Raw genomic sequence first — 21978 nt, forward strand, 5'->3', positions numbered from 1 at the left:
CATGCAACATCCGAGCGGTGAACTAGATTTCCCTTACCTTTCAATCTAATTAAGTACTTCACGGTGCTCTTTGGTTTACCAGTTAAGAGGATCGGTACATGTCTCACAACGCTAAGATTTCTTTAATTTGTACAAGTAAACCAAGTGATATATGCGGCAATACTTTTGGGGCATAGCGACAGCTGACGAAAACTAGGAACATGTGTAAACATCTTCATTTATTTCACATCCAGACAGTGCATTACAGATGTAAACCTGTAACCTATGTGTTCCTGCCAGAAGCATTTATTGCCAGTAGATGAATTTGCAATATCACTAGAACATTTTAATATAGGCACCGACTTGAGTGGAGTGCAGTTTCCATTAATAGATCCTGGATATCATTGTGACTCAAGATTTTTTTTTTTTTTTTTTTGTGCTGCAGAAAACTTTTGCCAAAGAAAAATTCAAAATGATCTTGACCCATTTTATGTCATTAAGAAATCTAATTTTGGGTCGTCTCAACCTACAATTATCATGTAAAATATTCTGACTATGGATGCATGCCATTAAACCCTAGGAAAGAGTTCTGTGATTAGAATTCACAGCATAATTTCCATCTTGAGCTTCAGTTGTTTTATGTAGATCTCAGCTTGCTTGAAAAAAAAAAAAAAAAAAAAGTTTTAATTTGCAAGAAATTTTCCCCTTGAATTGGACATGTAAAATTCCAGGAATGCACATTTCTTAAGTTCATTATGTCGAAATTAATTAAACAAAATGAGGAGTTTAATAGTTGCTTTGGAACCTAAACAAAACTGTAAAGATGTCACAACTAACTCACTGAGTACCTAGTTTTGTGTTCATCTTTTTATTTTTTTCAATCTGTGCAACGTGCTTAAATTTTTGTTTATTACCTAAGTGTAACCCTTCACTTATTTGCAGATTGTGTAGTTTCTCAGTAAACTCCCAGTAAACATGATTACCCTACTCATCATTGAAATGTTTTTTATTTCTAAAAGCATTACTCACTAATTTCAACATATGGCATGGGTAAAAGAAAAATGCAAATTGGATCTTGTCACCGGATGAGGAAACGTATTTCACGTCATTATAATCTAAATAGAAGCCAAACTCTATCATTTACATGTTTGTTGCTGTGCTGTCAAGTCACAGAAACAACAGTTATTCCTAGTGTAGCATATCCAAACATTGTTGAAGCAAATTACCCCGCTTTTGAGCACCAAGCCCCGAAATAAGAAAATATCCCACCATTAATTTCCAGCTAATGTTAACTGCATTGCCATAAATACAAGAGCTTCTGTTGGTAGGAATGGAATAGAATGGAATATAAAATTTAGGCTTGAAGCCAAGCACTGGAATCCAGATGGATTATTCAGTTTCCATATCTATATATCCATAATATTTCTTTTCATCCCACTCTACCTGCTGTATGATGGCAATTTTGTTCTTTATTAGGGAACATAAAACATTTACCTTTTACAAGCGCAGCATCAGCTGTAGGTTTCAATACAGAAAGTGTATTTGTAACACCAGGTTTCCTTTCCACCTGCTGGGAGTACCATTTTCCAATTGTTCTTGGATGTATCGAACAAGTGTTGATATTTCATAAATATAGCAACTCCTAATTTTTTTAATTCTAATACTGTAATGACATTCCTAACACATTTGCAGGTCATTAGTACCCACCTATGAAAGGTAACAGAATTTGTAGTCTTGTTAAATCTTTGCACACACCTGTAAGCAGTACAAGCAACCAACATTTTTATGAGTAAATACAGTTTGTTAACCCACACAACTTCTCACAACAAAGCACTGGTACTAATAACAGTCACATACAAGGGAGATCTAGGAAGTCAGAAATGTTAAAAGTGAATGTTAAATTTGACTTCACTTAATACAAGCCAGGGCATCTCCATAAATCTAACCTCCTTGGGTTAGCAGTCTTGCTTCCTCGTGACCGCTTGAACATTACTGCATGGGATTAGAGGAAACCTCAGGAATCCTCCTAAAGCATCTCCACTTACCAGAGGACAGTAGAGGTGTAAGCCTATCACAGAGCTGATCCACCATAAGAGGCTGTTTTCATGTGTTACCTGGCAAGAATTTAAGGATATAACAGCCTCTACATCCCAGACCAGGTTTGTCCACTGGTTGGTCACAGGTTCTAATATCCAGCACCACTGACCCTCTCACGTTAGTCAAACTTTTTCATGACAATGCTGATAAGGGCACACATCCAGAGGCTTAACCAAGACTGTGAATGAAAGCTATAGTGGACTCAAGATTATTGGCTTCTACAGCATTAAAAGCAAAACCCAAATGGATTCTCTGAAAGGCAGATTATTCTTCAGGCAGCAAACCATGGTATCCAACTGGAGAGGGAAATTTGCTTGTTCCAGCATGTCAACTTCCTCTGACATGTCAGTGGCTGGGAGAGAAGCTACATTGTTTGCTAGCAGCTAAGGAACACCCTTACCCATAGATGAAGATGTTCACCTCTGCCAAAATCAGCCATTCCATTTTTTAGTGAGAGGTGTTTTTCTGGTGATAGAAGTTCACTCTCGACGTGGTTCGGAAGTCACGTAAAGCTGTTGGTCCCGTTGCTGAATAACCACTGGTTCCATGCAACGTAAAAACACCACACAAACAAACAAAACCTCCGCCAAAAACTCCACCCTTTCATTGCTTTTACTGTACTTCCAGTCTATTATCTTTCTTCTATCTTGCTGTCTAACCTCTTAACTTTTGTTTCATAGTATTATAACTGCAAGGTTTTCCTCCTTTCAAACCTTTCTACTCCAAATTTCTATTTCAGCACTGAATGACTTCATAGGTCCCCATCTTGGCCTAAATTCTGTTTTCCATTCCATTCAGCCAAAAACAAGATAATTACACGAACTGCTGTTCTAACTTGGTTATGAAGGGCTCTAGGGTAGGTCATTGGCACCTAAAGGATCCACAGAGGGTCAAGCAACAGCTCCCTCTGAAGGAGCGGTCACGACAGGCTTCTGCTCGCACTCTCCTGTTCCTACCCTACGCTAGATGAAGCCTTCATTGGTGAATGCTAATGAGAATCACTGGTGCTGTGATCCAACCAAAACTTGGATTTTGACTGCCAAAAAGCTATGGTCAAGGGAAAACTGGGGTGCAAGCATGCTAGACAAGGGGTCTTTCCTAAAATTACCTGTTGTTGAATAAAAGGGCTAATTCCATCTGCAGTTCTGATGCTGACAGAGGAGGGTGGAGAGCGAGTAGGCTATGTAGGCTTTACTCTGCAGCAGCTCCAAAGAGCTTCGCGAAGCAAGACTACCGCTGGACAGGACCTTGCCCCAAGTCGGAGTGGGAGAGGGAGGGACTTGTACAAAACCTTCCCAGTTGAGAGTCCTAAGGTTCACAGAGGGAAGGTGAAAGAGCAGACTTTCTGTCCATGTGGGGAAGTGTCAACTTCTCACCAAGGAATCTAAAAGAGCAGCAAGTGAAGGACTACCAGGAATATTAAAGGAAGGCCACATATTACACACTCAAATAATAGATCCTTGGCTTCCTCATTGTTAGATGAGGGATCAGCAGGTTTGAAAATGGGCTTCTTACTCTTTGCAGAAGAGGAGGGAGATGAATGGTAGCTGGAGGCAAAGAAGGTTCTGTAATTGGCACTTTTGGTGGATATGTGCTTGTGGAAGCAGGTGAATCCTTCCTAGGCTTCCTCTTGCCATACTTACTCATTATGTGAAGGCAAGGAAATAATCATTACAAGGAAGGACACAGTGCATTCCCCTTTACTAGTAGTACAAACTATAGGTAGGTCTACCAAATTGTGGAACATGAAATGGTTGCAAAACCAACTAGACCCTCACAATGGTACTGGCCTTGTTTGAGCTCTACAGAAAAAAAATGTTGTACAGGAACAAGGAAATCTAAGGCACTCAGCCAGACTCCACACAGGAAAGAGCCTAGGTAACCTTCCTGCCCACCCATCACATTTACCAAGAATTTGGCCATTACTGCTTATGCTTAAAAAAAAAAAAAAATAAAATAAAATAAAAAAAGGGTCCTTATATGAAGAGCAAGAGCCAATATTCTCACATTAACAAATTGAAAATGCTTTAGAAGAGTTCTAGTTACAAGCAAGTTTGTTTTCCATACTTGACAGATATTTATGCACTCACAAATCTGCTTTCATCTACTATGTAACGACAGTATACTTACTGTAATATTAAGTAATGCAAGACTTCATGTATCAGAGGGGTTAGGGGGAATTACGAGGCAGTGTTTCATGGAATGAAGATAAAGAACAAAAATTGAGGTTGAAGAAATTTATACTTAAAATGATTAAAATTAACAGCAACCTCCAAATAAATACCACTTTCTTATCCTGAACTTTTGTGAACAACACGAGAAGCTTACTCGGTGCTACCAAAGTAAATTTGCTCAATGTTTAAAGGTCACTAATAAAATACACAGAAGCTTTACAATTTATATTAATACTGCTTTCATGTATACAATAGGAACTTACAACATACACTCACTGCATTTGACAACCCCTTATCCTAACCATTAATTATGTACAAGCTTATGTACAGACCAGTATACCATATACTTATGGAAATGGTTGAAACTTTGTACACTAATAATGTTTGTTGTGTATATGCTTTAATGGATATTGGCATTCTGAATTCAATGTAAATAACTTTAATTGTAAAGCTAAGAAGCAGCCAAGTGCCAAAAATAGTTTGTTTAAAAGTGGTTCACATACTAACCAACTATAACAAAAATTTCTATAAACATAATGAAGCCTGCAATGTCACAGATAAGTATATATATGTATACATGCATACATATGTATATAATTTTTATAAGGCACAACTATTACTGTAATCAAAACTTTTTAAAAACAATTTGATAACACAGTTTAATGTCCTCTACCTTTGCACGGCAAAGGATTCATTCACTGTCTTGCCAAATTAATATAAACTGCTTTTTCTTAAGAATGCAGTTTTTTGTCCAATGTTTGTAACCCTCAAAACACAGTTAGCACTAGACTAACTAGAGCTCGAGTCTACATCTTTCAAGTTAGTGAGTACAGACATAAAGAGAAGGGAAATAAATAATCATATCACAGTTTTGTGTTCGTTTCTGCAATCCACAATGCAGAAATGAGATACAATCTCCAATTAAACCACATTTCAAAAGCTTGACTAATTTTAACTGATAAGAAGCAAATAGCATTTGTACAAATATTACTAAAGCAGCAACATTTTATCCTTCTACTGATAAACTTCCAACCACAGCCAAATACAAAATACAATATTTCTTTATTCTCCAGACAGATTTAGACTAGATTACTTGTTTATTAACAGCATACACTCTTAACATCCAACAGTAGCAATAATACATTTTGCAGTGCCATGGAAATGAAAAAAATGGTAATGAACATATGTACAGTACATGAAAAACAAGCACATATCAAAGGCACTTATACTACTACAGCATGAAAGTTATGTATGCATAAAAATAGAATCTGAATGTACATAGCTTACAAAAATACATACTAGCTAGTGTCATGTCTTTACAATGTAATAACCAGCATGTTCTATTCGAGTAAGTAAATCATGTAGATGAAAAAAATTTATTCAAGTTTCAAAATGACAGTAAATGGAAGTAACATAGTTATAGACTGTCTGCCAGTTTGGACGTTCTGAAGTAATCATATCACTAACATCCTGGAAAGGAAAAAATGGGTTATTAACAGTTAAAGCTGTCTTCATTAATTAATTTTAAAAAGTCCTAGTCTCAAACATACGTACTATATACGATAATAATTTTTGTGTTTGTAATTTAAAAATTTTTAGGTGAATTTTACTCAAACTTAAACTTTTACTATTTCATACTATCAGAATTTTTATCTTTAACAAATAATACAAGAAACATTCAAATAATACAGCAACTATTAGGGAAAAAAATAAAAAGATGAAAGATGCAAAAGTTTATGGTTGAGGTATTCAGACATTTCAATTAGTACCCAGAAATTAAAAAGCTTGCATGAACTAGTTACTAATGAATCAGGCTAATCCCAATCCCACTTTCAAGAATCTTATGGCAATACTTAAACAAATTAACTATAACATTTAGAAATTTCAATTACTGATTTGTGTAACATTATGGCCTGAACTGAGACAATGAAAAACACCAAAAAAACAAGGCTTATATTATCAATTATTTAGAGAAAAAAATGTTAAAACTGTTTAACTTTGCAGCTTTCAACATTCAAGGGGATTTAGGCCAAAGACAATGAACTATGAGGTCATTAAGTGCTAAAACAGAAATTAAGAGCAAAACGCTTTGATAGGTGTAATAGGAGGAAAACCTCGCAGTAGCACTACGAAACAATTAATAGGAAAGGGTGGGAAGTCACATGGAAGAAAAAGAATATGAACGTAGGTACAGTTAAAGGAATAAAAGAAGTTGCAGCCAAGGGTCAAAGGGATGCTGCAGACCATTACATGATGCCTTCAGTACACCATGTGAGGTGCACCGACGGCACTAACCACCAAAGGGAGGGCCTTTATTACTCTAAGGTAGTGTAACCGTATCATCAAATTAAAATTTGGGACTTAAAGAAATTTTCAATTTTATATGATTCTTTTTCAAATTTCCTCGCTTCACTACCAAAACTTATCACAAATTTTGGCTGATGATTGGGTTTCATGAAAGTTATTAATCAATGAGTCAAACAAGTACAACCAATTTAAAAAAATGTCCATTTTCACACAAACCCAACACACAAATAACTGCTTCCCAGCCATATATCCAAAAGAAGCAGGTGACTGATAAACTTCAGGTGGTACATGCTGTCTGTGACAGTAATATGTCTTGAGACATTTGTGTGGCAAAATTAACTTTTATAAGTTCAGTGCGTATGCATACATTTATAAAATCCATCTGCATGCTTTTATAACCATAAAAAATTTAATAATCTGGGATTATTTGTAAGCTTTTTGGAAAATTCTTTTTTTAGCTAAACTGCTCAAAGCTGCTATGTAGAAAGCTGAAATCAAGCAGGGTCTACTTGGTCTGCTAGCCTAAAACACCTCATATACCAACTTTTTTTTTTTTTTGTAAATGCCTTTTTTTAAATTAATAACATTGTTACCTGCATTCTTAACTACAGCCTCCCTGAATCATTGCAAAGTAATATAAATTTACAAGAAATCGACTACTTAATGGATTTATTTTCGAATGAAAATATTTAAAATTTAGTGATGCACAAAATGATCAATGTCAACTGATTACCAACATATGCAGTCATAAAAAGGGGGCTTTTAGAAAAAACTTTAGATTATATATATATATATATATATATATATATATATATATATATAGATATATATAATTCTCTTTTCTCCTGTGGACGATATTGACATACATATATATATATAATATATATATATATATATATATATATTATATATATATATATATACATACATATCACACTTACATACTATATACATATTATATATATATATATATATATATATATAAGATATATATATATATTATATATACATATATACAATACATATATGATATATATATATATATATATATATTATTTATATATATAATATATATATATTATATATATATATATATATATATATATATATATATATATATATATTTACATATTACAATAGTTTACATATTTACATATCTATCTATATATATTATATTAACTATATATCTAGCTATATATATGATATATATATATATATATATATAATATAATATATATATAATGTCAATATCGTCCACCACAGGAGAAAAGAAAAGAATAAAAGACTCTAGTAGCTCGATAATTTCGCCTTCCACCAGGCCTCTTCAAGAGGCCTGGTGGAAGGTGAAATTCATCGAGCTACCAGAGTCTTTTATTCTCTTTTCTCCTGTGGACGATATTGACATATCTCATCTTCGTGTTATGAAGATTTTATATATATATATATATAATATATAAACTTTCACTCCCCTCTGCAGATATCTGGTATATACTAGTGTTCTGGAGTGCATCAATTTTTGTGTAACAAATTTGTAACTAATAACTCCAACCAATGCATTCACCAGCAACCAAGCTTTCATTTCTTGGGGGGAAAAAAATTGTAAGCAGTAAATACACCACAATGCACACTACACATGCATTACAACTGCTGATGGCTATCACCATCAAATGAGAATATTGTACAGAAGATACCATTAATGACATTCTGTTGTGAAACTGACAAAAGCAAATTTAGTAACAATTTGGAGTGTGACCATTAATTGCAGAAGACACCTACACTGTGTACAAAGTGCACACTAAATGCAGAAGACACCTAAACTGTGTACAAGGTGTACACTACATAGCAATAGGTATTTTCTAACAATAAAAAAAACTAATTAAAACATTGTGAGGTCATTCTACTATATCATTCAAAGAAAAAAACTACTACTACATTTACAAGCATAACAGTGAAATTAATTCTATGTACATTAAACGAGAAATTTGGTCAGTAATTTTCATATACCTACCAGTGAATTATGAATGCCAACAGACTCTGCAGCAGAAATAGCAACTTCAAAGTTCTCTCTCTTGTTTATGGGCGAGAGTGCTTTGTAGCCGATCTTTTCTGGAAGGTATGTGTCAAGGATAGCGCAAAGAGCCAAACCGTCATTCCAACTTGAACTGAAATTGGTTATGTCAACATTCGTGTAACCTATTGTTTTGTTCTGGCACCATTTCAGTAGAGCATTTCTTTTTGAGCCACCTCCTTGTGCTAAAGAGGCTAAGGGATCCTTCTTATCCACTACAGCACTTATCTGTTGACAGATAAAACCATTAACACCACTAGTATCTTATAGGAACAAATTTTTACAAAAAGGCCATCAATCTTAAAATTAACTACTGCATCATAGATAAATGAGCCATCATAACTCAACACTTGAATTGCATTAGTACTAATCTAACAAGGTAAAAAAAACAATGATCCTTACTTGGCCATAGCTATTTCTTCTGACAGAGTGGTCCAATTTGTTACTCAAAATAGAAAGTGGTGGCTTTGAGACACTATTCTCGACTGTTCCCAAGCCCGTAATCTTTCCCGATATTTTATCTGATAACTGTGACATTTTAAGGTTTTCGGAAAGATTGGAATTACCAGAGGTTTTAGAAAAAGCTGACTGGGGAAAGGATGTTTGGGTTAAACCCTCTGTGAATGAGTTGCGCTGAAGAGCTCTTAAAGGTGATGAAGCAGTTGATGAACCTAGAGTATTTCCTGCATCTTTCAACGGTGAAGATGAATTTCCTCGAATGACACTCTGGAAATGGAATGTTTAATTATGGTCAACCAATTAAAATACATAATCAAAGGCTTAATTTCAATATATAAGAATTCCAATAGGATCATCCATAACAGTACTAATCTTTTAAAAAAAAAAAAAAAAAAAAAAAAAAAATAATAATAATGTATATGCAATGTCAACTTTGCTGCAATGCCAGGCATTTTTCTTGATGTGAACCTCCCATGGTAGATACACCTTTAATTATTGTTATGTATAAAGTATATCATAGCTTAGTATAAAATCAAAGGTAGGACATCAAAGTAATACAACACTTTCCTACAAGTGCTACCATGTAGGCCAAACTGCTAACATTTCATCTGACCAAGGTTTCAATTTGAACAATCCAATATAGGTTTGAACCGAGATTATGTATACTTATAAAAATAACATAGGACTTCACATATAATTATAAGCAGAATTCACCGTTTTAGCTTTTATTCCTTGTGAATTTTTGGGTAGCTCAACAGCAGAGCTACAAGCACAAATAGACTGTGTGGGAATGTTAAAACAAGAAATAGCAAGTCAAAATACTATGCAATTTTTAACATTAAAGGAGGAACCCGAAGCACTCATAAGGTTTCCTTACCTCTGTATCTGCTCTTTTTAGTAAGGGGGCCGATTTGCTATTTGATGTGTTGCTTTCACTACTGGTACTGCACAAACTTGATGCTGATGAACTTCTTGAGTTTGCACGCGTCTGTCTTGTTACACATTCTATGGATTCTGAAAAGAAAAAAATATTAAATTTTTCTGTAATGTAACTTAGACCAGTGAGTGAGTCGATATGTCTCATCTCAATGAACTAAACGGTTCTCCCACAAAAACACTGTAGATGGTTGTCTGAATCATTTATGTCTACAAGGTCTTTATGTGTATTGCAGTTTATGAATTTTTTTTAAACACTGGAGATGATGAATTGCATCATGGCCCCACCATCCAAGAAAAATAAAAATAAATGATAGAAATATATAATAGATAGGTTCATCCTGGCAAGGTGAGGATAAGTGTTTAGATATTCCTTTCAGCTATGATATATGGTGCGTATACTGTACTTTATTCTATCATAAGCAGTAGTTCTACAGAGAAGTCTTAGTAAGGTAATGAAACTAAAATGTTTTGTCTGAGAACAGAGCTTTAACAACATTATGAGTCTGAGAGCAGGATGGTCAAAAAAGTAATACAAAATGATAAGGGAAGAGTTCCTCGATAATGAGTGAGAAAACCAACAAATACAAATATTACCAATAAGAATTTGTGCAAACAAAACCTAAATGATTTTTTTAACTTTATAAACAGAATTAAGTTTGACAGCAATTAGGCACTTTCATTATTAAAGTTGCTGGGATATTTTTAAAAAGTTCCAATTTGGATTGCAATATTGTCAGTGGATTTATCTTGATGCTTCAGGATGAATAGTTGTTCATACGCAAACAAACCTTCGGTCTTAACAATAGGATAATTTCTAGCGCCTAGCTGGATCCGGTTAAAAAGCAGATGAAAGCAAGGAATCTTGTGATATCTGGCAACGCATGGGTAGATAGGGTGAAGAGTGGTCAAGGACCACGCACCTACGCCAGTCTTTTCTTTGACCGCCTGGGCAAGAATTGTGTTTACCTCTCTTGGCCTTTTCCCGGTTCATTGCCTGTTTAATTTCTTATGGTATACATGGGAACTGGATCAAATATCGCTTGATTTGTCTTAATTTGTTACTACCATGGTCACTATTGGATATATTATGCATTTTACTGATTATTATAATGGGTTTGAGAGGTGATATATAATCACTATAGGAATAGTACAGAATAATGTTTTTTTCTGATTATAATAGTTGCAATTTTGGCTACTTTATCAGCTTTATTTACTTTAATGCCTACAAGGGTAGTAATACAATAAATTTATATTTATTTATATATACTCTGAATTGAAAAATTTTTTTTGCAAGATATTTTTTCAGTATAGTATGTACTAATTTTAAAGGTTTCCTATACCTGTTTTTGGTTGCTAAAAATGACCTATTTCTGTGAAGAAATATATATAAGTATACACATACAGGCAGTCCCCGGGTTACAACGGGTTCGGCTTATGACGTTAAGGCGCTTTTCAATTATATTCATCAGAAATTATTTCCAGGGTTACGACACCTACAAAGCTGATCTGGCAGAAGAAATATGACAATAAAAATGTAAAATAATCCATATTTGAAGGTTTTTTAGATGCAAAATGCAATGAGAATGCAGTTTACATAGAAGCAAAATGCACTGAGAATGCAGTTTACATAGTTTTTAATGCACCCAAAGCATTAAAAGTAAGGTTTTCTTAGGATTTTTGGTGATGTTCCTGCTTACGACGATTTTCGGGTTACAACGCGTCTCAAGAACGGAACCCCCGTCGTAACCTGGGGACTGCCTGTGTATGTATGTATGTATGTATGCATGTATCTGTATATTTTAGCTGGTGATACAGTCTGCAAATGCAACACCTGACAATGATTTGGATCCATCAGTATATAGTTTACTGCATGTTGTTTATGGTTTTCTACGTATAGGCACAATTTCTAGATAAATATTTCACTTATGCACAAGTCCACATCTGCATAGTCCACGAAGAAAGCAGTTTTAATATCAACTCTAATTGGGAGAGGTGGAGAGAGTTTGCTTGCCTTTCATCATAATTTTTTTCTTTTTTGTCAGTAACCATCTGGCAGTAATTTTTCACTGCTTATTCTCAGTCCCTCATTATGAATTGGATCTAAGCTTTTCAAAGCTGTACCCAAGGCTGAACTGCATATATGACATCCATAATCAGTTGCTGTGTACAGCCAAGTCAAGGTTAGTCTATGTGAGATAATATAATTTATCAAATTGAAAGCATTTCACATTTGGTTTTTATCTATGCTGTATATGGGCCCTTCAACTTTGTTGTTAAACTTTAGAACATATCAGCCATTTGCAAAGAAAAGGAAGATTCTTAAGAAAATAGAGAGTAAAATAATTAAAAAGCCAGCGTTTGAGTCTCCTCATTCAAGTGATGAAATCCTGTCTCCTTGATAATGGCGGTAGCTTTAGTGAAAATGCTGAAAAGTCTGGAAATGCTAGAGAAAAATTCCTCTGGAGCCTAATTAATTACTAGAAATTATTTGGCTGTTTTCATGATGGCAGAATCTAAATGTGTGACGAGTCTTAACTGAGATGAGATAAAGTGGCACAACTTCAATTCTGATTTACAAAAATATGGAAAAACGATCCTTCTACAGCTTTCTGTCAAATATTTACTAGTTATTTTGTGTTGTTATCCCCTTTGCTGGACAAGTTATTTAACTTCATCTCCCTCCATTTTTCCCAATAAAATCAAGAAAAATGTAAAAATAAAGACCTACTTGTGCTTCAAAATTACTGTGGGCTTATTATACTAATTAAAGTCAAATATGCAATAATAATAACAATAATGACAATATCCATCCAATGCTGGAAAGTAGAAATAATTACTTAATGAAAAGTTTAACTTTACTTTCTTAGCATTTAAAAAAAAGTCAACATTCATTCAATTCAAACTCATTCTTAATTAAATTGGTTTTCTTTCAAATATCTACAATTCTACTGGATTACTGTATTCTTCAACATCTATAAGAGACTAAGACTAAAATTAAGTATATTATGGAGACACCAAATTTACTTTTAGTAACTTTCTCAGTTTTCAGGATGAAACGAAAGCATTACTACTGACAATTTTATAAAAACTATATAAAAAAAATTTTCTTTATAAAATTCTGCCAAATTTTAAGGGATGACAAAAATTCTTGCGTTAACATCTGTCATCTTTAGCTATTGATTTTAAAGCCTAATTTTAATTTTTAAAACTAGCATTTGTCACTCATAGCTGTAAGATACAGAATAAATGCAGAAGCTTCCGTGGAATCTCACCAATAAGGGACTTTACTCTTGAATCTCCTCGTGTAACTGGTCTTGGGTTGCGGCGATCAGCAAGGATAGAAGGTTCACCATTAGGAAGGGATGTGGGTACTGAGCGTAAAGTTCGGCGTTCGCTGGAGCTGCTACCATTGCTCAGGCTGCTGTTACTGCTATTAGTCACTGGACTGCATACTTTCACAGCTGTGTACAAATACCAGTAAATTGCTATAGAGTATGTCTGAAATATGGAATGGTTTACTCCGGCAGACCAGTGAACTATAACAATCACACTAAAGCCCAATTCACTGAGAAAGTAAGCTTAACATTCTATTGAGGCAATAGCCAAGCAACGCAGTTTGTAGCCATGACAATTCTGCAAAAACTTCAATGGAACTGCTTCAAGGAATATAAGGCTTGGGAATTTCTGGCTTACAATCCCACTCACCTTTAGCCTTCTCAAGATCTTGCCCTAGTTGTTTAAGACGCTCTCGTAACATGGTGTTTTCCTGAGTAAGTCGTTCAAGATCATGCTGCGCTTCAGTTTTGAAATCATTTGCTACTCTAACTGTCATAAGCAGGTCACTTTGGAACTGTTCCCATTCTTCAACCTGTAAATTATTGAGGATTATCATCCCAACAATTACAGTAAATAAACTTCATCTTTTTTAATGTGTATTATTCAGAAGGGATAGTTCAGGAATACTGGATGGCACAAATTAATATAATTGTTTAAAGCTTGAGTGCCACAAAATAAATACGTAAAGCAGTGAATATGTAATGCTGAATTTACTCACCTGTTTATTAAATTGCGACCTCTCTTCACTGAAAGCTCGATCTTTCTCACCAAGTTTATCCAATGTCTCATTAAGTTTCTTTTGGGCTTCAGACAAATTGGCTTTGAGATCCCTCTTGTCTTCTAAATGATGCTGACAGGCAAGTTTCAAATCTTCAACAGTATTTCTTAACATATCCATCTCCTCCTCAAGATGGTGCCTTTCTTTTTCCAGTTGAGATGTCTTCCAGTCAGCATCTTCCCGCTGACTTTTTGCATTGTTGCGGGATACCTAGAAACAATTTCAAGTCTTATTAATTGGTATGGGTGGATGTATGGTGTTTAGGACCAAAGTCCAGGTACTGGGGCCAACTTAGCCATTTTGCATTGTCCTGATACAGTGGAAAACAAATACTCATTTTAAGTGAATGACATGCAGCCAAAGACATGTTTTACATACATACAAGCATTTCTTCTTTGTATAAATGTTCATAAATAAACTACCTGTGAAATAAAGGCAGTTATCTTAAAGTTTAGTATCAAGGTAATCACTGCAGGCACACAGTGGCTTAATGAACCTTCATTTCTAAATCCCACTATGTATAATGAAACTTTCATAAGACTAAAGAAAAATCCTATATTGCTTACACTGGCATGGTTAACAATTTACATTTAACATCTAACAGAAGTTTAAAGTAAAAATCCAAAATGGCTTAATGAACCTTTCTTTCCTTCATTTCCAAATCTCATTACGTATAATGAAACTTTCACAAGACTAAAGAAATCAATATAAAATATCACAATCCTATATTGCTTACACTGGCATGATTAGCAATTTGCATTTTAACATCTAACAGAAGTTTTATGTAATTTTATGGTACCTATTTTTGTAATCTATAAAATATATTTTTAGAAAGAACTCATACTTGTCTATGCTTAAAATTGAGGACTACTGTAGCTTGATTTATCATCAATTACCGATTTATATATACTTGCTATTTGACTAATCTAGTATTGGAAAATGCATGATAATTCTGACTGTGTATGACATCAGACTTGTTCATTTTTACTGTTGTAGAACACATTTCATTTACATAAAATGCGCTTAATCCAAAATGTATTGCATATCCTATGCAACCCAATTTGTTAAACTTTGGAATAGTATCTGCTATTGAACCCTGTCATTTCCATTATTTCCAGACTCTGGAATTGGAAGTTTGGAGCCTATTTTTCTCAATGAATACCATTACAAATTGTTTGCAATTTATTTGTACAGTCAACTGTGCAAATAAATTCCAAACGGAATGAGCTCACCTTTGTGTATTTGATTTACAAGCGGTTTTTATTGATGTTTTAGCATTCATTGGTTATTACAATGCACTTTTGCCAGAATTTCTGTAAAGGTGTTATAATACCATGCTTGAATGAACAGTAAAGTTAGCCATGAACCATATAGTACTTAATTCTGTTTTGTTAATGTTACCAGTGCATAAAGAACATCAGTTGTGAACAAAAACTAATGGAACTCACACAAGTCAGATTCAGACACTTGGCTCCACTACTTTGTTAGTTGACTTGATGAAAAGATCTTGAACCTTAATTACAATTCAATCTTTAGGATCAATTTATAAGGTGATATCCATGCTTGTGATACGCTATTCTTCTATATAGGAAGCAACAAACATTCCGAGAAATACCTCTACAGCAAACTCAAGTTATTTGTCCTCTGAACAACTAATTGCATGACAATTGGATTACAGACAGCTTCAAAACCAACATAACAAATTTTTCAATGTTGGAGATTGAATGCTACAACAAAAGAAAATTATGCAGCTTACCATTAATTCATCCTGTAATGAAGATATCTGGTCCTTTAACCTCTCATTCTCACAAGCAACAGTGGTTATTTTCTGTTGTAATACAGAGTTTTCTTTCTCTAAAGTGTCTTTCTCCTGTTTAACTCTTTCAAGGACATCAGCTAATTCGCTCTTCTCACCAGAAATTACAGCAGCTTCCAATTCAGTTATCTGTAAAGTGACCACCACTATTAACATGATCCAGTCCCCTAATCCTCAGAACTCCTTCCATAAATGCACTCATTTGAAACACTTTTATGAAATATTCAAACTGAAAAAGGATACAGTGAGAGAATATCAGCATATCTGAGTAACTAATAAATACTTATGTTGTAAACAAACTGAATTAGACCGAGGGGTAACTAGCACAAGTATTTCACTCAAATGCCCAAGTCCCATGGGCAAAACACTAAATTCCCCAGGTCCCTATTACTCCCCAAGTCTTCATAAACAATAGTGTTTTTTTTCTCAATGGACAAACAATTTTCCTCAGGGAAAAATGTTCACACATGGACAGACCTCCCCTCTTAAAGTTACCACATATAGACTATCAGTTTAAGAGTGTCTTGTGTGACTCACAGTAGAGAGTACCAAAGTCCTTGGGAGTGCATTACTTTCTGTTATATTTTCATTTCTTTCCTCGGTCTTTTTCACCCTATTTGTCCAACACTAACTTTACAGTTAAAAATTTCACCTTGTGTGTCAGAAATGACACAAATGGTCCTGTTTAACTTGTTACATTTACTTCTGTGGTTACTGCACACAATTTTTTATAATTAATTAATGGTTTATGGCTTATTCTTGATTCAGCAGCCCATAGGAACAATGTTGCAATCACATTTTCTCTAAAGCTGAATAATTTCATAGGAAAAGGAAATCATCTTACCTTTTCTTTTGCACTGTCTAAGGCAGTTTGCAATCTGGCAATCTCAATTTCTGTAGCTTTATTTGACTCTAGAGCTTCCGCTAGCTGGTTTTCAGCAGCCTTTTTTTCATTGTTAGCTGCTTCCACCATGGACTCCAACATTTTCATTCTGTACAAGAAAACAATACCAATTTCAGTAGTTTTTCACATAAATTCTGTCAAGATCCCAAAAGAAAATGTATTACTTAGGGTCACTGAAACAAACCTGTCTCTGATGAGCTGAGAATCATGATGGAAACGTTCTTCTGCATCTTTGGTAGTAGCTACTTGTTGTTCTAATTCCTCTTGTTTTAATTGTAAGATTTCTCTGTCCTCCTGAGCACTCTGTTAACAAGAAATAAATTTTAAATGCTTAAAAATGTATAAAAGTTACAAACCTGTCAATGAAATTCAACTGACAAAATATCAACAACAAAACTTGCTACTTAAGACTTCAGAAAACTGAAATTACATTAATGAAAATCTAACAAACTTGAAAAAACATTTCCTTAAAGCTCATTTTATTTAATACTTACAATGCAGAGCTACAATATAGTAAAACCTCTGAAATCAAATGACCATCAAACACTTCCACGTACTGTTGGTAACAAATAATGTACGAGAAATGGATTTTATAGTTAGGCTATTCACATATCAGAAAGCCTTGCATAATGAGCCTAATTTAATACTAAGGAAATGTGACCCATTGTATACTACCATGAAAAGTTTTGCGTAAGTTAAAGGTTCAGGTGTTAAATCAACTGCTATCCACTTGTACATTACCTTAAACATACATACCTCTCAACAGTCATTCTTTCTAGATTTTGTCTTCCCCCACTAAATGTGTGGTTGTTCCCAAACCCTATTACATAAAAATCATTCCTTGTAATATCAAAAGCTCATTTATATTAAAGACAAAACACCTAAATTTTACTGCATCCTTATCAAATTAACAAGACTTGGTATCATTCCTATGGGTTACTATGTATAGGCTACTGCATTTAATCCTCTCCTCCTTATATAATGTTCTAGCTATTTTTTTTAAATCTGGTCCATTTACTCTTGAGTTTATCAGAAAAAAAAAATACCATACTAATCTGTTTAGTGTCATTCCAAGTCTCTCAAGTTGATTTTTGAAATTTATTTTGGTCATTGCACAAGACACGTGCAGTTTCATCTAGCTGACAATACATTCTTTATTCATGTCTAACTACTTCCAGCTGACAATACATTCTTTATTTACATCTAATTATTTCCAGTCATTCAATGCAGTAACCAGAAGCAGCCCTAAAATGGAATTAAATTGTGGACTTATACACAATTTAATCAAAACCAAGCCACTACAATGTCACACTCCAAGCATTAACTAAAACTTCTACTTTGCTTGAAATACATATTGTTCATGCTCAGCATGAAGTGTTTGGAATCAATTTAGTTCATTAATCAGTATGTATACCACAGATCCTTCCAGCTAATCCTGTATTTTAGAGTAAGATTACACGATTTCCAATTCAACTGAATGAATTTTAATAACTTAAAAGTCATCAATTTGAAATCAGGTTAGAGAACTTGAGAAAAAGTCCCAGTGCTATTTATTCAAGAATAAAAACTTTACAATTACTACTATGGTCTTTACATCAATATATCAATGACTTCTTAACTTACAGAATTCTTCACTCATTTTGGATATGCTCATCACTATAAGCCTTGATCCCAATTTAGGTGTAAATATAAAAAACATTTTTCCTTTAACCAAGGATATTCACAAACTCACTACACAGAAAAAATCCTCACCTTCAGAAGATCCATTAACCTTTGTGTCTTTTCGCATTGCGACAAATCTTGACTGTTTTCAGACTGCTGGATTAACATTTGTTTCAAAGTATCATTATGACTGCGTGCTTCATTTAATTTTTCTGTCTGCTGGGTTAAACTTTCCAATATAACCTAAAATAAAAGTTCATTTATTACACGAAAAACTAGTACATACATAAATGTCACATTATGGCCAGTAATGTAAGGAAAAAATTAAGTAAAGTAAGAGTTAAAATGTAAACATGAGGGCATAGCATGCATTACTTGTATAGTCAACCATATAAAAATCCATGTGAACTTTGTACAGTAACTTGATCAAAATTAAACTACAACCTAAAGGTTTTATACTGTTTACAATAAACTTAAGTTGTAATTTCTGCAATGCATCTTTTAAAGACTAATACCATTTGAACAGCAAAATTATACTAGTAATTACAATGTAAAAGTCACAAATGAAATACCTGTTTCTCCTCTTGCAGAGTCTGAACTTCAAGCTGAAATTCTGAAAGCTGTTCTCGTAAATCATCCAGTTCTTGCAAGGTTGCCTGTAACTCTTCATTTGTACTGTTCAAAGAGAATTATTTCTAAGCTTTTCACTTTCAACAACTGAGAGAATTGGTTATAATACAATTCAAATACATAGTAATAAGCTTACAACTTAGAAAGATGTCTTTATGACCCTATGAATGTAAATAAGGAAAAATATCTACTCTATCATTATACATTGGGCCCCGTATTCGTGGGAAATCTGCAGATTCGCAGTATTTTTCTATGAGGAAATCCACAAATTCCAGTTTTGTTTTCATCAATTTCATCATAAAATGCACTTTTTGTGATAAAACTTATTGAAAAAACCAGGTATAAAAATTTTTAGTGGGTTTTTCTCGAGTTTTAACTAACAAAATAGGCCATTTACGCAAATACAGGGGGACCACTGTACTAAGTTACGTGCAATGAATAGGATGTCTTAATATTTTTGCCAACTTCTAAGATGAAACACTTACCAATAATGAGTCTCCTCCATCTGTTGGATGCGATCTTGTAAACAAGCAACGGATTCAGAGTAACTTGAAGTTGATTTGTTGTCCCATTCTGCCCGATCTCCACACGAAGATGGACCGTCACCACCATTCTATTAACAAAAAAGAAAAAAATAAAAAAAAAATAAATGATTGTCAGACTAACTTGGTCCATTACACCAAAAAAATCAATACCATATAGAGATCAAAATGTAAAATGGACTAAACTTAAATGGTTAAAGCGAGGCATAATTACCATCATCACAAAGTCATCCATGACTATTAATAAGTTTTCAATGAAAACTGCTTAAGTAAAATCTTTATATTCAAAACCACATTAGATGCACACACAAACAAAGTTTCATCTGAGCCACAAAACACAGAATACAAGATGATCATTCACTTCTGAAAATGTAGTAAAGGGACCTTACTATGTTTGAAATCATGATGTCATGTAAAAACAATTCTTTACAGACAACTTCCCTAATAAAAATATAGTTGCAAACACAAAGTTTTCAAACATTCTTTACAAACCCATATTTCCAGTTAATAAAATACAGTATATTACTAAAAAAAAAAAAAAATTACTTATCTATAGTTTCATGCCCATTTTTCATCTAAAACATAACGCTGCACCTATATAACTAATCAAACTACAAATTAATACACCACACAAAAATGATAACACCCAAGATATCTACAACGCACGTTTTCAAAAACCAAATGACTGGGTATTGCTTACTGGAACCAATCATTCAGTCACACCCACTATGCCATCTTACTTTGTCAAAGGTCTCCATGCAGCTTTGAGAGCTTTCTGCAGGCTCTGTGATTAGCACTTCCTTACTTTTTTTCTTTTTCTTAATGCCACTTGATACAAGTTCTCGAAATGTTTCCTTGGAAAGGCGCAAACTAGAATGGTAACTGAGAGACATAACTTCTTTTTAACTAAGAAACACTTAATCTACAGAAACACTAAATCTACACAACTTCCTTGGTAGTTTTCTAGTCAATTTATCAATTAAAATATAACAAAACTGCATTGGCATAACTCCCTCTGCATTGATTATAACACAGAGTTTAAATCACAGCAATTTCCATCAATGAAAACCCAACACACACAAGTTCAGAACATATGACTATCAGTACTATGCTCTAATCAATACATACAGTATTCTTGTGATAAGGTTTCTTCTGCTAGCACTCTTATCTTATCATTTTATCAGCCTTTAAAATTTATAAGTCTGACGGGTAATTTCTTGCAAAATAATCAAGCAATCTGCTGCCTTCACTCACTTTGAAACAAACCATTTCTATAAAAAAAACTTAAAAGTATAATTCATTAAAGACTGGGAAGGTGATAAGTACTCAGAGAGAGAGAGAGAGAGAGAGAGAGAGAGAGAGAGAGAGAGAGAGAGAGAGAGAGAGAGAGAGAGAGAGAGAGAGAGAGAGAGAGAGAGAGAGAAATTATAAATTGATTGGAGTAGTACCTGTGACACTGTGGAGACTATACTCTGTAATAACTCCTTTTCTTGGTCAGAGAGGGGAGAAGAGTCCAAGTTAACTCCAAGCATAAGTAGCCGATCTTTAAGGTGTTTGTTTTCAGCAGAGAGTTTTTGCACAGTAGAAGTAAGATGACATGAATTATCAAGCACTGTGCTGCTGACACTTTCTGACTGTGAGACTTGAGTAGTAGCATTTGACAGAGAGGAAGCTGTATTGCCTGACTGAGTTGTGGATGAAGAGCCTCCACTCTTAGCACCACAGGAAGAGGGTTTAGTAGTATTCTCATCATCACTGTAATGTCCTCGTTCTCTTAACGCCTCCTGTAAAAAAGAAAGATGCTTGTAATTGTAGTTTCTTAATAGTACACTATGTAAAGTCAACATTCCTAAAACTGCCAACAACTACAGTGCCTTGTTATAAAATAAAACACTCAACACAACTAAGGACCACTGCACGTACAGCATGGAAGAAAAATAAACTTGATAAATTAAACAAATGTATTCAAAACAACTATCTAGTGTGTTGTTTTCTTCAAGAAGTGTATTATGATGTCAAAACTCAGGCAAAAAAAAAAAAAAAAACATTAAATAATAAATAAATAAAACTACCTTCATGCCAAATCGTCAATAAATCTATGAACTGAACTGATAAAATCAATAAATTACTAAGCAAAAAGAAACAAATATTAAAACACAGTAGTACATTTCTATTCCATGTAGAATACCAACCTCCATGAATTGAACTTTGTTACCTAGCACCCTGGCACTCAAGAAAGGAGGCATTTCTGGGCATTCAAAATACAACTGTCATGCAGTCAGGAAGA

At 33.9% G+C, this 21978-nt stretch overlaps 1 protein-coding gene across 8 annotated transcripts in view; it reads right to left on the reverse strand.

The window, feature by feature from the left end:
* Positions 1 to 4460: 4460 nt before the first annotated feature.
* LOC135215298 (cytospin-A-like) overlaps positions 4461 to 21978 on the reverse strand; it is a 692483-nt gene continuing 674965 nt past the window's right edge. For all 8 annotated transcript variants that reach the window (XM_064249852.1, XM_064249851.1, XM_064249854.1 and 5 more), the window contains 14 exons: positions 21140 to 21475; positions 19635 to 19762; positions 19092 to 19194; positions 18610 to 18762; positions 17042 to 17160; positions 16798 to 16945; positions 15894 to 16082; positions 14078 to 14347; positions 13729 to 13891; positions 13296 to 13484; positions 9962 to 10098; positions 9028 to 9351; positions 8566 to 8853; positions 4461 to 5720 (listed from right to left, as the gene is read on the reverse strand). In XM_064249852.1, the coding sequence (XP_064105922.1) occupies positions 5631 to 5720; positions 8566 to 8853; positions 9028 to 9351; positions 9962 to 10098; positions 13296 to 13484; positions 13729 to 13891; positions 14078 to 14347; positions 15894 to 16082; positions 16798 to 16945; positions 17042 to 17160; positions 18610 to 18762; positions 19092 to 19194; positions 19635 to 19762; positions 21140 to 21475 (2637 nt within the window). In that variant the 3' untranslated portion in view covers positions 4461 to 5630. The remainder of the gene's footprint in view (positions 5721 to 8565; positions 8854 to 9027; positions 9352 to 9961; positions 10099 to 13295; positions 13485 to 13728; positions 13892 to 14077; positions 14348 to 15893; positions 16083 to 16797; positions 16946 to 17041; positions 17161 to 18609; positions 18763 to 19091; positions 19195 to 19634; positions 19763 to 21139; positions 21476 to 21978) is intronic.

Source organism: Macrobrachium nipponense, chromosome 5 (genome assembly GCF_015104395.2).
Source record: "Macrobrachium nipponense isolate FS-2020 chromosome 5, ASM1510439v2, whole genome shotgun sequence".
Classification (NCBI taxonomy): domain Eukaryota; kingdom Metazoa; phylum Arthropoda; class Malacostraca; order Decapoda; family Palaemonidae; genus Macrobrachium; species Macrobrachium nipponense.